The sequence below is a fragment of the Musa acuminata genome, chromosome BXJ1-7 (assembly GCF_036884655.1).
Source record: "Musa acuminata AAA Group cultivar baxijiao chromosome BXJ1-7, Cavendish_Baxijiao_AAA, whole genome shotgun sequence".
Lineage (NCBI taxonomy): Eukaryota > Viridiplantae > Streptophyta > Magnoliopsida > Zingiberales > Musaceae > Musa > Musa acuminata.
Window position 1 is genome coordinate 5,053,766 of NC_088333.1, and position 17,239 is coordinate 5,071,004.

General features: G+C 41.1%; 3 protein-coding genes across 3 annotated transcripts; 2 read left to right on the forward strand and 1 right to left on the reverse strand.

Annotated features, from left to right (window-relative positions):
- LOC135678402 (scarecrow-like protein 6) lies at positions 1 to 2,813 on the forward strand. Its single transcript, XM_065191169.1, has one exon. It carries the CDS (start codon positions 441 to 443, stop codon positions 2,595 to 2,597), a length of 2,157 nt encoding a protein of 718 aa, XP_065047241.1. The 5' UTR covers positions 1 to 440; the 3' UTR covers positions 2,598 to 2,813.
- A 2,912-nt stretch (positions 2,814 to 5,725) lies between these two features.
- On the forward strand, positions 5,726 to 11,414 carry LOC135678403 (tetraspanin-18-like). Its single transcript, XM_065191170.1, has 6 exons — positions 5,726 to 6,045; positions 6,126 to 6,225; positions 7,353 to 7,433; positions 7,527 to 7,631; positions 8,129 to 8,326; positions 11,095 to 11,414. Exons 1-6 carry the CDS (start codon positions 5,879 to 5,881, stop codon positions 11,155 to 11,157), a joined length of 714 nt encoding a protein of 237 aa, XP_065047242.1. The 5' UTR covers positions 5,726 to 5,878; the 3' UTR covers positions 11,158 to 11,414.
- Positions 11,415 to 12,193: 779 nt separating this feature from the next.
- Positions 12,194 to 14,019, reverse strand: LOC135680106 (uncharacterized). Its single transcript, XM_065194094.1, has 2 exons — positions 13,599 to 14,019; positions 12,194 to 12,594 (listed from the first exon to the last, which is right to left on the reverse strand). The coding sequence occupies exons 1-2, from the start codon at positions 14,017 to 14,019 to the stop codon at positions 12,344 to 12,346; spliced, it is 672 nt and encodes a 223-aa protein (XP_065050166.1). The 3' UTR covers positions 12,194 to 12,343.
- Positions 14,020 to 17,239: the final 3,220 nt, after the last annotated feature.

Genomic DNA, 17,239 nt, shown 5'->3' on the forward strand with positions numbered 1-17,239 from the left:
CGAGAAGAAGCATTCGACGACCTTTCCCTTGATTCCGAGGTTGCACGCATTCTTCTTCGCAAGAGAGAGAGAGAGAGAGAGAGAGAGAGAGAGAGGAAGGTTTAGCGGATCATTTTTCCGCGGTTCCACCTCATTCCCTTGATTCCGACCTTTGTTCTCTCTTCCGTCGCCACCCCGTCGCATCTCGTTCCATGTACCGATGAGGAGAGGAGAGGAGAATTGATCTTGGAGGGGAAGACGAGGTAAGAAAAGAGAGATCTTGGAGAGCTTCTTCTCAGTCGGGATTAAAAATGCTGCACTAGTTTCAACACCCGTCATCAGAGGAGAGTAGCAGCAGGTTGCAGACAAAGTTCAGGTGGGTACGGGTGCTTGTTGGTGGAGATCGTAGCGGGATTTTTGTTGGAGTCTGTGGAAGTGGCGGCTGTGTTGCTGATTGTTCGATGGGAGGAGGGATGCCCCTTTCTCTCCAAGAGAAGGGGGCTCCTCTGCAGGTCTTAGAAGGCGAAGAAGGCCTCTTTTGGTGTGCTTCTTCTTCTGCTACTGCTGCTGATAATAGCAATAGTAATACTAGGTGGAAGGAGAGGGCAGACGACCAGGAAAGGTTGGTGTTGGAGCCGCGGTCGGTTCTGGAAAGCCTGCGGAGCCCCAGCCCGCCAAGCTCCGCCTCCACCCTGTACCCCACCCGCGGCGGTGGCGGCGGAGGGCCGGCCTCCTCCGACGGCTCGGATTCCGCCACTCCACCGGCGGCGGAAGAGGCCCGGAGGGAGGAGGAACTCCTGCCCGTCCCCGCTGATGAGGAGTGCTCCCTCGGTGGCGTCTGGGAGGCCTTGCTTTTGGAACAGGCCGCCTCTATCGGCCAAGACCAGACCTTTCTCCGGTGGTTCACCAGCGAAGCCGACAACACCTCTTCTGTTGGCCATGGTGGAACCCGATCGCATTTCGATCCAGCTCTCGTGTTAGAAGGTGCTTCGGTGTCGGCGGAAGTCATTAATCCTCTTCCGCCGACTTCCTCTGTTCTCTCTGCCAGTGGTGCCACCTTTGGGTGTGGAAGTGTGAATCCCAATTCCTGCCTCCCTCCTCCCGCAGCGACTACCCTTCCCGTGCGTCTATCTCCCACACAGCCCAGAGTCCTTTTCCAAGAATCCACGGAGGGGAAGCCATTCCTCTGCCCGAGCCTCCTCTTATCTCAGCAACAGCAGGCCCGATTCCCGCATCAATCTTCCTTCTTCCTCCCTTTGCATCAGTTCGCCGGCCACCATGGGGGTCAGCCACCGCGGCATCTTGACCCGTCTCCCCGTAGACGCCCTGCCGTCCACCCCTTCCCCATCTCCCGTGCCCCTGAACTCCGCCGCCCCAACCCGCCCCAGCAGCCGGGATTCTCTCAGCAGTTCAACGCATCTGCATGCCAGCTTCAACCAGGACCGGCAAAACCCAAATTAGCAAGCGGAGATGAGGCACCCGCAGCTGCGGCAGCCGTGGCACAGGAGCAGAAGGCACTGAGCGATCAGCTCTTCAAGGCGGCCGAGTTGATCGAGGTCGGGAACACCGTCAGTGCCCGAGGGATATTGGCGCGGCTCAATCACCAGCTCCCCTTTCCCGTAGGGAAGCCACTCCTGCGGTCCGCCTTCTACTTCAAGGAGGCTCTCCACCTCCTCGCCGGGCATTCCCCCCACCCACCTCCACCTCTTCCGAACCGAATCTTGACGCCGTTGGACGTTGTGCTCAAGCTTGGAACCTACAAGACTTTCTCCGACGTCTCCCCCATCGTCCAATTCGCCATCTTCACCTGCATCCAACCCCTCTTGGAGGCGCTTGATGGCGCGAGATGCATCCACATCATCGACTTTGACATTGGGGTCGGCATGCAGTGGTCAGTCTTCATGCAGGAGCTTGCCCAGCAGTGGTCCTCAACAAGGGCTGCCACTCCATGCCTGAAAATATCGGCTTTTACCTCGCCCTGCACCCACCACCCCTTGGAGCTCCATCTGATCCACCAGAACCTGTGCCGTTTTGCCGGCAGCCTCAACATCCCCTTCGAATTCAATTTCCTTAGTCTCGACCCCTTCGACCCATCAGTTCTCCTCGGAAGGTGTTCTGCTGTTGACGAGGCCATTGCCATAAACCTCCCCGTTGGTTGCGCAATTCGCCCACCCATCCCAACTCTCATAGATTTCGTGAAGCAACTCTCCCCGAAGATCTTGGTCTCGGTTGATCATGGATGTGATCGCAGTGACCTGCCCTTTGCTCATCACATCCTCCATGCATTCCAGTCATGCACAGTGCTCCTCGACTCAATTGATGCAGCAGGTGCCAATCAGGATGCAGCTAACAAGTTCGAACAGTTCCTAGTGCGACCAAGGGTCGAAAGTGCTGTTCTAGGCCACCATTGTTTGTCGGAGAAAGTGCTGCCTTGGAGAACTCTATTTGTGTCTGCTGGATTTGTGCCTATGCAATTCAGCAACTTCACAGAGATGCAAGCAGAGTGTCTTCTGAAGAGGGTGCTGGTTAGGGGTTTCCATGTGGAGAAGCGCCAATCTTCACTTTCCCTCTGTTGGCAGCATGGGGAACTTATATCAGTATCGGCATGGAATTGCTGAAGGAGCTTTTTTTCTCACAGGCATGTCATCTTGGAATTTTCTTATGCATGTAACTTGAACTCTATTTAGCTTTGATTCAAAAACTATGTTAGTTCTGGTCAGCAACTTACTCTATCGTCAAATATGACATTATTTGCCAGTGCCTTGCATTGTATCCATTCGACGAAGGCATTTAACAAACTGGAATGTCTTTTACAGTTTAACAGTTCTACTTAATCTTATGATTGTGGACATGGATAGTAATGTTACAGTATCTTGGTGGTACAATAGATCGAATGTTCTTTCCATGTGTTATCATGATGCAAAACTTTGATCAACTTGCATAGTGTAGATTCCTCAGAATTACCATGCATCGAAGTGCATGTACATTCTAACTCATCTCACATAGATAGGTTATGGAGTGAAGCCGATGTCAAGTCATTTATTTGTCTGAACTACAAATCAGTTGATCACACATAATTTTGGGATATATAGCACCTCAGCTACTGAACATGTTTCTGCAACTATTATAGTTGGTGCTTCAGTATATAGCACAAGAACAAACTTGTATTTGCCAAACATAGTGCTCGTAGGTTTTGCAAGAAGTGTCATGCTTATTTTGCTAGTTTCTTCAGAGTAACATCAGACTACAAATACCTAGCCATGGTAAGTTTTCTGTCCAGCTTAAAGAAGGAACACGTCATGTCCCTATGTGCCTGTGATGGTCAATTATGTGTGTGATACTTCGAGTGCAACCACACTTTGAGAAACCAGAGTTGGAAATGCACACAGTTAACACCAGTGTCTAAATCAATGTAGCAGATGAATTCCTTTACTCTACAAACGCCTGTTAGTTACTTTAATCTCTCATTCCTTTGCAGAGCATTTCCGAATGAATATTCACATGATGTGATGTTGTCTGTGGTCTCTTCCATCTGCATATCTAGTTTCACAAGTCTTTTGAGAATGTATTATCAAAAACAATACTACAGAAAAAAATTTAATGTGTAGGTTGGCACTGTCAATTTCTGGGCCAAATTCTTTTCTTCATGTGGTTGTTAAGTGTCACAAATTATTCTTAAAGTTGGATGTGATGTTTAACTGGTTTTAGATACAAAAACTTACAATAAGGTTTCTCAGTATACAGTTTTAATCTTTATCTAAGAAATTTTCTTGGCTATATATAACTTGCATCTGCATCACATTAATATTTGTTATGTCCGTCTATGACTCGTATGTAAAGGGGTGCTTTTCTTGTCCTACTGGAGTGAAAACATTTTGACTACATCTTATAATTCATTAGCTCCTGATGGATGTTTTCTTCCACCAATTACACTCAGGTTTTCTTGTTAGGTTGTCAATGGAAGTACCTTCATCTTACCAAGTGAGATGAAAATTCTACTAAGAAGTAAGCAATTTTTTATCTGCCATGTGATCTGAGCTACCAAATTTTGTTGTGATTTCAGTAATTCTTTCTATCATTATCAACATGCTAAAAAAATGGACTTTGCTTTATTATGTGTTCTTTCTAAACTTGCATGCAGCTGCATAATTGTTGTATGGTTGTATGGAATGTTAGGATGAAGAGATGAAATCCTAAATCTATGTTTGCCTGTTAATAGTGGATCATCAGCTGATTTGATCTCTTCATCCATTTACAAAGGACTCATCAAAAAGAACTTTGTGGATACAGCTCCAAATGGTATTGGCACAATTAAAAATTGCAGTAAATTTCTTTTCAATATAAAACTTGTGAACAATCTGTGCTTTATGGAGAACCTCTACAATGCGTGGTAGCCTTTTGCTTTACAGGCGGAATTTTCTGGTCCTCGCGGCTGTGGTGTCAAGCATAAAGAATCATTCTTCTTGTGCTTGTGTTGTGCTTAATCTTTAAAGAGTTGCCATGCAATTACATGTGTAGTATTTGAACCGAGCTGCTGTTGTTTGTAAAGAAATCCTCATCCTATTGAAATTATCATTTTATTTTCCTTTGGATGTGTGTGTGTGTGTGTGTTTTTCATATCCAAAGTGAATTAAGATGGATAATTTCTCTAGAAAATATTCATATATTTTTAAAGAAATTTTCAATTGGTATTACTCTTTTATTTTTTTTTTTCAAATAGTATCTTTAATTAAAAATCAAATTATCCCTATTTTTTTTTTTCATTTGTTATAGTTTTTTGATCTGTTACATTATTTTGAACTATTATAGTGTTTTTGGTCATCACATTATAAACGTGATAAAGCGTACTTAAAAATATTATAAATAAACAAATAAAATCAAAACATATTATAAACCATTTAATAGACCAATACTATGATTTAAATAAAAAAATTATAATAGTTTAGGAACAGTAATATCCAGATGAAAATAAAAAAAATAGCTTATTACAATGTTTTGATCATCATAATATAAACATTATAAAATCTACTCGAAAATACTATAAATGATTTAAGTATATTCTTAACTTCAACCAAATCTACATTGTAATAAATAGCCTATGAGCAATGACAATCAAAGAGGAAAAATATGATATCCCTTATAGTGTTTTTCAATTATGTTTATAATGTTTTTAGTACATCAATAAAAATACTATAAATGAGATTGAAAAATATTGTAAATGAGCTAAACGAAAACACTATAATAGTTTAAAAGTGGTAAACAATAAAAAATAATATAAATTTTTAAAGAGTATTTTAGATTTTTTAAAGTAGAAATATTATTTGAGAAAAAATAAAAAAAAAATGAAATATATATTTATATATTTTTTTAAAATCATTCCGTTGAGATCGTTTAGTATTGACATCCTAAATATTATTATGGGCGAATTCTCGAAAAAAACTTCTATCTTTAAGAAATTTTTTGAAAAAAAAATATTTCTATAAGATTTTTTTTTAATTGTGCAAATTTTAAAAGTTTTTGTTTTTAAGGAATTCGTCCAATTATCGTAACAAAAACAACACGTAAAGGACAGCTGGCAGCGGACCCGACGACTGGATTTTGGCACCTTCTTATTCTACGCTTTTCATTTCCTTTCCTAACCGGGAAATGTCCCGGTTGGACGATCGGTATGGGGCCCACCGGGACCCGCGCTTCGCTTGGATTGAAACAAAAGGGTAGACAAGGCGGTCGCTTCTCTCTCCTCCTCGTCGCTTCTCTCCAATCATATGCCAAGCAAAGCCTTCCCTCTCACCTTTCTCATCCTCCAAGAAACCCAAGTGGGGGTTCCCAGCTCGCTCGTCCGAGAATTTTAGGGTTCTCGATCTTACCCTCGAGAGGAAGATAACCAATAGGGAGAGAGATGCGTCCCAGCTTTTGCCGGAGCTGCCTGGCGTTCGCCCTCAAGTTCTTGAACTTCCTACAGACCTTCGTCGGCGTCTCCGTGTTGATCTACTCCATATGGGTACTCAATTGTTGGCATCGTCACGGGCATCTTGTCCTCGATCTCCGAGACGTTTCCGCCCCCTGGTAAACTGAATGCCCTCTTCTCTGGAACACTCACTGAGCGTCTTCTATTGATTGTTTGTTTTTGTTGGCAAACACAAAAGGTTCGTGTGTGCGTCGATGGGTGTCGGGATCTCCCTGTGTCTGATTTCGTTTACCGGATATGTCGCTGCTGAGGCAGTCAACGGCTGTTGCCTCTGTTTCGTATCCTGCAATTGGTGGGTATTCATGTTTAGTTCTCCTCAATTTCCTTCTGCAGTGGCATTTTCAATCGGACATAACTTGAATTCAGTAAGCCACAGTTTTTGGTTTGGTTACTTGATTGCCGAACATTTTTATATATGGAGCTCCTTGTTTAGGTAAATTGCAAAGTAATGATTTGTGAAGCCCTTTTTTATATGCCGTGAAAGTTGTTTCTTAGTGGACCTTTTTTTATTCTATTCTCATTTCTCGGAAAATAAATGAACTATCAGCTGGTGATACGCTAAATAATTGAAACCGTTGCAGAATTTTATTGGATACCCAAGGAGACCAACATTATTAGTGAACCACTGAGAAAGGTGACAGTGTAGACTTGTAGTTTTCACCTTTGCTTCTTGATCTCATTTGTATTGGAAAAAGTATAAACTTGTCAGTTTAGTTGTGTGTCTTAGTCGTATTGTATCTGTGTCCATGCTTCATAAGTTTCATCATGACTGCTTTTAATTCCTGGTTTAATATTTCCTCAACTTCATGCAGTTTATTTTCTCCTTCAATATTTACACTGAACTTTGCTCATTCTATATTGATGTCTTTTTGGGGAAAATACAGCATGGATTTGAATACAATCTACCTTCAAATTCAACAAAATAAAATCCTGCCTGTGCAAATGCCTTTGAAACAATTTAGTCCAGCAGACTTAGTTGCATTGAGCAGCTAATGCATTTTGCCATACTCCATCCTTGTGTAGTTACTTGACTTCCTTCACTTGCTGCTGTTAGTTAGCTTTTGTTCTGACTTCTGAAATCTACCAAACACCTGATTTTATAATTCCACTGCTGTTAGTTGCATTGAGATACTGTTTGAAGTAAATCTTGCTTGTTCATTTCATAACTTTGATTGTATGAACTAATAAGAAGTAACTAGAAAAACTATATACAAAGGATTGGCTTTCATTTCACGATGCACCTCGGTCGTGGCCATTCTTGGAGACAAGTGTAACTGAAGTCACAGTTCTGGCACTGGCTGTCACTTTTTCTCTTTGCATTATAAGTTTCATGATTGAGCACAATAGTATATGTACATTTATGTGAATGATTTTGCATGACTTCCTTAACATAGATGAACAACAGTATGCGGTTTTATCCACCATGCTCATTGTACTAGAAGCAGCTTTGATGGGTGATATTTTGCTAAACAAGCACTGGGAAGAGGTAACTTTCTAGTTTTTGTATCTAGTCATAGTCATATTTTAATATAGTAAGAATATTCCATTATAAGACTGTCCTATGTGTCATGGTTCACAGGATCTTCCATATGACTCCACTGGAGAACTAAAAAATCTTCGTGAATTTGTAGAAGATAACATGGATATTTTCAAATGGGTTGCTGTGAGTGTGATTGCTATCCAGGCAAGTTTCTTATTAGTATATGTTTCGAATTGTTAGATCCCATTTTGAATGATGGGCAGTTTGTACGTGATTTTTAAGTCACGAATTATCATACTTAATAACTGGGCCAATTTATTATTTTGTGTGATTGATTGTTGATGTTACATTGACACTTATTATGTTTTAGGTTAAGTTAGTTGTCTAGCAGTCATTTCAAACTTGAACAAGGACTGATATCTGTTGAAAAACATATTATTTCTAGTCTGCCCTTTTATTTTTAGGTTTACATAAAAAGAATACTTGCAACTTCAAGATGCTTCTATTATCCACTATATTTGTGGCTTTTGAGTTTAACCTTGACCTTGCATGAGGAAAGGTTTGTGTGTCAGTATATTTCTTATGAAACCTTGACATCATTTGATTAAGATATCGACTTCAATTTTTTTAGAAGCATATTTATGTTCCATCAGATCATTTTTTTCACAATTGATACATATTCTTCTTTGTTTTATGTATAGGCACTTTGTCTTTTGTTGACACTTGTTTTGCGAGCCTTGGTTCAACCCAGAAACGATGCATATGACAGTGATGAAGATTTTGTTGTAATAAGGCGACCACTTCTTCACCCACAGGGTGGTGGCCCCTCTTATGGTACAACCTCCATTGACAACAAAGGAATTCACTCTGACACTTGGAGTTCTAGAATGAGACATAAGGTACTTTGTCAATTTTTGTTTTGATGTATTAGTCCTCACCAGATTGATGTCGACCATGTCAGGATTTAATGTAGATGTTTAGTAATCCATAACAATGTTTGGTTCTAGTGAACTGACTATGCAGTGGTAGCTTCAATAGAGTGTATGAGAGGTAAACAAATTATGTAGCCAGTCTAAGACAGACAAAATTTAATACATATCTTCTATATGAATAAGATAGGCATGGGTTTCCTATATTATATTATATGTTAATAAGAAGATAGATGATCACACTAATATCATGTGGTATATTATAGGTAATGCATTTAAATGGATAACTATTAAGAGTCCTGAGAATCTCTATGGTGATTGATCATAGATAAATTTAGTTGTCGACTATTGCTTGGCTTTCTACAATTGTATAAACCATATCAAGTTCAACGCACTGTAAGGCCTTGAATCACCTGATATATGATGCATGGACACAGATACAAAGATGATTTGGAAAGCAATATTCTCCTTCTGATTCAGCAAGGAAAGTAGAGGGGACATGTAGGACAATAATACCTTGGTAATGGGTAAAGAAGCATGAAGCAGTAAAATCAAGGTGTTCCACCTTGCATATAAATTTTGTCAAGATGCTTGTTTGCCCTTGACAAAAGGAGAGAAAAATCCACTTCTATCTTATGGTCATAGGTTAAACTTAATGGTTCTTTCCAAGTCCACTGATCATTTAAGTATAGAAGTTCATTGCATACTAGCGTCTGGCATGATGGTATATACCTATTCAGATCTGCAGCTTCAAATGGTCAGTAGCATACCTAATGGCTAACTTCCTATTGTTCCTGAATATCTAATAGTTGTGCAGGAGGGCCAATGACCTTAAATATTTTGTTATCATACTGTCTCTTTTTTCTTTTCCTAATGTAGGTTGTACTGGAGGCATACGCAGAAATGATTCATTAAGGGGGTCAAAAGAAATTTATAAGCAGCAGCTATATTGATTAGACGACATAAAATGGACAAGTGATCTATAGTCATGGAGAACCCTCTAGAACTTTTGGATTCCAACATATATGAAATAGTGAAACTGATGGTGCAGCCAATAACTCTGTAAAACATTTAACACTAGAGAATTGAGAGATCTATCTTCTAGTAGATTTATGAATGATGTTCTTTTTGTGATTGTACATGTTTTGTTTCAAGTTTACATGAGAAATGGATGGAAGAAACAAGAGGATTAAATTTTTCTGAAAATTTTGTGTAAGTTAAGTGAATATACCTTTTAAGATGATCATCCTCAGTGTAATGAGAGGTTGGACCGTAGCAATATAATATACATTAGGAGTAATGGAAATCGTATAGTACTGCATCGATTGTTGGAGATAAAATGTAGTGTATAGTCGGAGGCATACATGCGGGGCTGTAAACTTATGTGGATTGCAAAAAGCGAGTGCATTATGCAGCAGAAATTTGAAAACACATATTGTAATGAAAAAGAGAGTTCTTGAAGCAACAGATATTTGGAAATGCCTATTGCAAAACAACATCCTTGCTGTTATTGCTATTGATTGATCAACTAACAAATATATTTCAATCAAACAGTGTACAAGATCTTTGTTTCCTATCAAATATAACTGGTCGAAGTTGATATCCTCATCTGAATTATGTTATTAAGGAAGGAATTTTATGGGAACAATAAAGAATGCTTTCTTTATCAAGTCCTTGTACTAGAGGATGAGCCTTAGCACCATGGTAAGGTTGTTTTTTTTCTTTTTTCTTTTTTGGCAACCTAGGCGACCAAGGTCAGCATACCTCAAACCTGGTCACACTGCATTGGTGGGAGTTTTGCGCACTTAACCACAATTTTTTGTCAAGTCCTCGTACTAGTTTCCATTGACATATTGTCCGATACGTGCTTCTAAACATCAAACATGTCAGTGACATGAAGTAGTAAAAGAAAATATTACAAAGGAGAGGTAGAAATCAATTAAATGTGACTCAGAGATGGTCATGAGACATGCATTGAATTAGTTGATTATGGTGCTTCCAATTAGTCTAACATGTGATATGAGCAGGGATGTGCATAGTTTGAAGTCAGTCTACATGGTTTGGGGTCTGGGTCAGCCTACAGGAAAGAATATCAAATCCAAGTTTCTTGTTTTCACCATCGGCTGCTGTTTTCCTGTATTAACTTGGACATGACAGTTATTAGGTTCTCATATACTATGTTCAGATTATTATAATCTAGACTTTCAGCCAGCTTAGTTGATAAAGATCTTGATTAGATCGAATCTCACCTTCACCACCTATCTTACTATTATGAAAACATCTGCTGGTTGTACAAGAAACATAATATGAACCTAAACATCTTTGACTACATGAGGACATACAGGTGTCATCTCAATTTGTTCGTGAATTATTTGTAGTGGAGTGTAATACATAGGAAATACCAGCTCGTGTAGAAAAACTCCCATACATGCATCAGGTAAGTATCTACTTTCGAGTCAACTGCGAATATTTGTGTTTGAAGTAGTTTCTCGGTGATGGTTGTATTCTAATGCATATAGATTGTGTACATTATATGTTCTTGTACATGATACCATTCCAACAAAAAGAAAAATGTGTATTTTTTAGTTCCCCTCTTTATGTGTCACCGAGTGGGTATTTGTGTGTATGTTTGGTATCTTTGTATATCTTGAAGATATACTGTATCCGCATATGCAATAATTGAATCCTCCGTGCTTCATACCTTTTTCTCTTACAACTTAATATTTGCTTTATTGTAGTATGGGTTGAACCAAAATGAACTGCCACCCAATGCTGTGGACCTGAAGCCCCCAGTGCCATAAGAACATCAACATCGGAAGATAGTGGTTCATCCTGTAAGCAGTTTGATTTGAAACTCGGCATGTGTGTGCAACCAACCATCTGTTAGTAGGTAAAATTGTGGAGTCCCTTGTAACATATCCATTCTCTATGTTGCCCTGGGTATCATGCTGTTAATATCTTGTCGATGTCTCTCACAGTGCTTTGAGAGTGCTTTGATATCTTGTTGCATAACTTTTTTTCTGAACAACAATCAGGCTTCTGGGGACCTTTGCACTTTTATGGTGTCTCTGCCTGTTGTTGCTTCTCTGGCAACCGTTAAAGGTTAGGTGTCAAGGATTTAACTTCTGCAGAAGCAGCAGCAGCGTTATATTCTTGGCTGACTCTTGTTGTGCTCAATGGAACTGTAACCCATTGAGATTATATAGCTTAACAACTGCCTCTTTTTGCCTGCTAGCAAATTTGCTTCTGGAGGGGGATCAAGAGATATATCTCTCTTTCAGCGGAAAGGTTGGGGTATCTGTGCATTGTTCTACACTTAAGGGAGTGTATCTCCATTGTTTGATCTCGTCTTTTAACGCGTTATTATGCAAATACTCCCAAATATGAAATTGGTTTATTTTTTCCCCTTCTTCTGCTTATATACATAGAGCAATATATTTTTTCCCCCTTAGTCTGGAACTGTGGCACACAATGTTAATGGTTTCTCATTTCCCATAGCAATGCTGTGCAATGTAGCCTTCAAGTCCTAATAGAAAAAAAAGCTTGTAAATGTATGCTCTGCTTTTGGTCATAAAACTTTCTGTCATCTGAACCCAAATAAAGAAACAATAGGAAACACTATAGAGCATGCATTTTTCAGGAGACTGATTGATTGTTTTGCATGTCAGTTATTATTGGTAATCTTTCAGGTGACAAAGTTTGGGAAGGATCAGCAACATGTCTGGAGGAGTAAAACGTAAAGGAATTTTGATGTAAGTATCATGAACTGAATCTTATAACCAAACATTATAAATTCAGAAAGATTACAAAATTAGGAAGCCTTGAAAAGCACCATCCTGTAATAATGAAGATTTTAATATTCATAGGACAACATTAGATGTTTAATTTTACATTACATGTTACTGTTACGGATTTTGGTGGAGTCTTATCACTCACTCTTTCCAGGTTTTCTGATATAAATCTTACCATTCGTGTCATATCCTTAATTCACTGATCTCTGCCGCCTGCCAATGAGCAAAAGCCTCTCGGCAGGTTCATTCTACTGGCACCTTTTTGCCTGTAGCTGAGTATTCTCAGGCTCTGCCTCAGAATATCGATTTCTCTATCCTTTTTGGACGCCTCTTTTGCCATTACTGCTATGTGCGATCTCAGTGTTTCCATTGCTTCCTCCCTGTCTCTTAAATCCTTCTGAAGCTGTTCCATCATGCTTTCTTCGGTTCCCCATCCAAATCTCTCACCTGCAAAGGAACCAAAACTTAATGAATGTTATGCTCTATAACCCATTGTTTTTTGAACTGACATCTTTACATGTTATCCTTCCACTTAATGAATGTTATCCTTCAACTTGTATGTTCGAAGCAGAGAGAAAGGTATGGACAAGGCAAAAAGGGCAGCATGGTGAAAGTGTCACATGGCATCTTAAACTACTGTTGTGTGGTCCAAAGAAGTGCAGATAAGACAACAGCAATAATTAATTAGTTGACACGTTCATTCATGTTGAACGCAGAGGAGCATATCGAGTTCGTGAGACGAACAATGGAACTACAACATATTATCTTGTCATAGGTATAAGGTAGAAAGAACTACGAGTTCCTGGAATTAGTTGTCGGGTATGGTAACAAGATAAAATGTTTTTTGATTCTCTCAATTCACTATAGCACCTGTTGCTGTTCCCAGATAGTCAGTGACACAATCGAGTCAATGGTAACAAAGAAGTTAATGAGTAGTTATTGTGAAGAACAGGGGGAGGTTGGTCGTACGTTCATGTACATGGACGTTGGACTCTCATAATAGGGTCATACATGGCTTAGCAGAGGAAGACTCAGCAAACATATCACTGATTGCAAAAGAAAATAGGAAAAAAAAGTTTTGGAAATGATTATTGTTTTGCAAGTTTTGATCCACAAGGCTGCATGGGAACTATTGATGTTTGTTTTGTCTTCTTTCAGCTCTGACGAAGGCCCTAAATAAATGGATACATCAGAAGTACTGACATCAACTTGGTGGTGCTCCTCCAACCACTCCAAGCACATTGATCCACTGTCGAAACGCATGAACGAAGGTATGCAAGAGTTCGCTTGGTTTATGCGTGTGTTCTCTCTCTAATCTCTCTTCTCTGTGTGTGTGTGTGTGTGTAGTGTGTTCTATGACAAGGTTACCATGAAAAGTATAGATAGTTATCTCAGAGGACTTAATCTTGCAGACAAATGGCGTAGGGGAATGAATTGGCGGAGACACTCACCTTCACGAGTCCTTTGGATGAGGTCATCGAGCTCGGTCTTTATGGTGAGATAGAGCTGCTTCCACTTGGCGACCGCTTCCTCCCGTCGCGCTTGCTCCTCCTCCATGCACTCCACGAGGAAATGCCGCTCCTTGTCATCCTCGCAGATCTCCAAGCATGGTCTTCTCCTGTCCTCTTTCGACATCTTGCTCAGCATCTTCTTCTCCTCCTCCTCCTCCTCCTCCTGCTTCTTCCTGATCTCTCGCTTCCACTCCTCCTCCTTGGAGGCGAAGTCCGCCAAGCGCTGCTCGTAAGCCCAAGCGTCACGCTCCCTTGCGCGCTTCATCTCTCTGATCTCTTCTTCTAGCACAACAACTCGACCTCTCAGTTCCTCGTTCGACTCATGGCTGTTATTACAGCACCCGCTGATGACACCACCCATTGCTTGCAGAGGCTTGTGTTTTGCCTATATCACACGCACTCTCTCTCTCTTCCGCTTAGGGGGCTTTCTCTCATTGGATTCCTATATGCGCTGTTCTTAATTTGTGCTGGAGGGGTGGTTACATGGAGATGGTGGGCATGGAGGCGATAGTGATGGGCTGAGAGACATAAATACGATGGAGAGAGAATCTCGTGGAGGGGAGAGAGAGAGAGAGAGAGAGAGCCTGCACGCTGTACTGGTCTTTGTGCATGCCTTAACAATACCATGATGGTGATAAATGTAGGTGACAAGCGCGTGAAGCTTCGCGCGCTTCATGAGATACAGAATACTTCACTCACTGAATGAATCGTAGATAGATAGATAGATAGATAGATAGAAAGAGAGAGAGAGAGAGAGAGAGCAGAATCTATCTGTTTATCTATATTCCTTTTTTTTTTTTCTTTTCATCATTCTTCCTTTCTTTTTTCAAGAGAAAAAAACTATATTAATAATCCAAGCTCTGCTCATCAGAAATCAAAAGAGACAATACATTAGGAGGAAAACTAGATCTCCAGATCTGATCAGAATTACAAAACTTAACCTGATTAGCTAACCAATAAGCACAACGATTAACCTTACGAAAAATGTGACGGATCTTATAGTCCTAAAACATCGGTATATCAATCAAGATAATTCTTTGGAAATGTTAGAGAATAATTTAATTTGATTTGAAATTAACTTCAGTTTTTGATACTTTTTCTTGGATTTGCTTAACATGTGATTTTCATCTATAAAAGAAGATGCATGGTTCTAATAAAAATACAAAAGAAGGATTTTCATATATATATATATATATATTCTATTTTCTATTTTGAACAACTAAGATGAGCGTTAAAAATGGAAAGAGCTATAAGAGCGAGTGGAACACAAATCAGTTGGTCCACAAATTTACAGCTCTACGTTGATCATCCATGTCGTGGTTTAGCAGTCATTGTTCGATTCAAGTGGATGTACGCAGTAGGCTCCATGTTGTTTTCATTGCCATAATGCCTTGTTGATCTTATTCGCCTTAATGTAGCTGTTGTACAGCGTAGGTTTGGGGCGTCGAAACACCAAATAATGACCAAAAATGTTGCAGCCGGCAACAGATTGGTACATCTGACAACCACACGCCGCAGGATCATCCAAGAGTGTTTTAAGTTGTAGAAGAGGGTTACTGGTCGCATGCAACGCTGAATCATACGCACTCCACGTTGGTCCATCAGATGAGCTGTTAAGTTGTCATATGGTAATGGCTGCTGCATTCATGGCCCCCATGGTGGTGCCGTCATCCGTGACGTCAATCAATTTATCTGGTTTCTGCTTCTGACCTCCGTGTTAGGACGTTAACGTCTAAATTGACAAATGCATCTCGCCACCAATAGAATTAACTACCAACATTGCTCGTTGTCTCGTATAATATTTTGAGTTTAGTTGGTAAAATCTTCGTGTAAGATTATAAGTTTAAATCTCATATTCATTCGAAGAAAAATCATCGTCAATGCCTAAGCCAATCCGTCATTATTCAAACATGAGGACACATGAGTGTCCAAAGCAGCTCCGAGGCGTTTGAAGGTGATCCTTAGGGGGCTCCAAGGTGGAAGCGTTGAGCTCTCGATACAGCGCTTATACTAAGATCGATATCAGTGGAGATTTTCTAACCTGATCCCTCCGACACTTAAGTTAACCCAAGGTCATTTTTGGGTATAGATTTTTGCTTGAAAAGAGAGTCCTCGACGTAGCATCGGAAGGGATAGCCTGTAATCATTCTAACGTCTCCCTTCTGGTGTTTTGTCCACATAGGCAGTGGGAGGGAGATAGCCTCGAGTAATCTATCTTGAACTTTTGTCCACATAGGTAGATGGACAAGAGTGACTTGGACCCTTTTCCTTCCATAATCGCTTCCACATGATGTTTATGTATCGGATGATGATTCAGAGCTAATATATTCCTTGTTATTTGTCCTCTCCAACCCCCAGCGTGCTTTAGGACTCTTGCTAGAGGGGCCCAAAAAGCAATGTTAGTTCATGCAGTATGAGAGCATTTGAGATCACCTCTTACAGGTCGGGTTTTCTTGAATAACACCTTAAGTTAAGGCAAGGGTCAGGTGTCCCGAACTCCACACCTCAAGCAAAGGTGGAGGCGGAGGTTGGGTGTCTCGATATCCATGTCTTGAGTAGAAGGAGGGTCGAGTGTCTTGACCTCCACACCTCGGACAAAGGTGGGGTTCGTGCGTCTTGACCTCTATGGCTCGTGTGACGACATAGGTCGAACTTTTTGACCATCGCACCTTTGGTGGAGGTGGGGGTTAGGCGTCCCAACCTCCATGCCTCAAGTGAAGGTAGGGGTTGGGCGTTTCGACCTCCATACTTCGTGTGATGGTGGAGGCCAGATTTCCTGATCTCTACACCTTTAGCGGAGGTGGGGATTATGCATCTCGATCTCCATGCCTCGTTCAATGGTGGAGGTTAGGATTCTCGACCATGATACCTTTAGCAGAGGCGGGGTCAGGCATCCTGACCTTCACACCTTGTGTGACAGTGGAGGTCAAGTGTCCATAATTTGAGCAGAGGTGGGGGTTGAGCATCTCGACCTTCGTGGAGGTTAGGCATCCCAAACTCAACACCTCTTACAAAAGTAGGGGTTGGGCTTCCTGCGCCTTGTGCAAGGACAGAGGTAGAGATCGGGAGGCCCAACCTCCTTGCCTCTGCTCAAGGCACGAAGGTCGGGATACCCACCTCCGCTTAAAACGTGAAGATCGAGATGCTTGACCTCTGCCTCCATTGGAGGCACAGAGGTTGAGAAGCCCAACCTCTGTCGTTGCATGAGCCGTGGAGGTTGGGTCGCCCAACCCTCGCCTCCGCCCGAGGCGTGGAGGTCAAAATGCCCAACCTTTGCCTTCACTAGAGGCGTGGAGGTCGAGAAGCCCGATCTCCACTGTCGCACGAGGCATTAGTCGGGAAAATCTAACCCGTGAGAAGAGATCTCAAATGCTCTTATGTCGGATGAACTAAACGTCATATTTCGAACCCCCCCTAACAAGAGCCTTGAAGCATGCCTTGAGAGGGGGAGGAAACAAATGATAGGGAATATATTAGTAATCAATCATCATCTAATACATAAGCACCATATGGAATGTCATGGAAGAAAAAATGCCTAGGTCACCCTTGGCCGTTTGCCCACATGGATAAAAGTCCAAGGG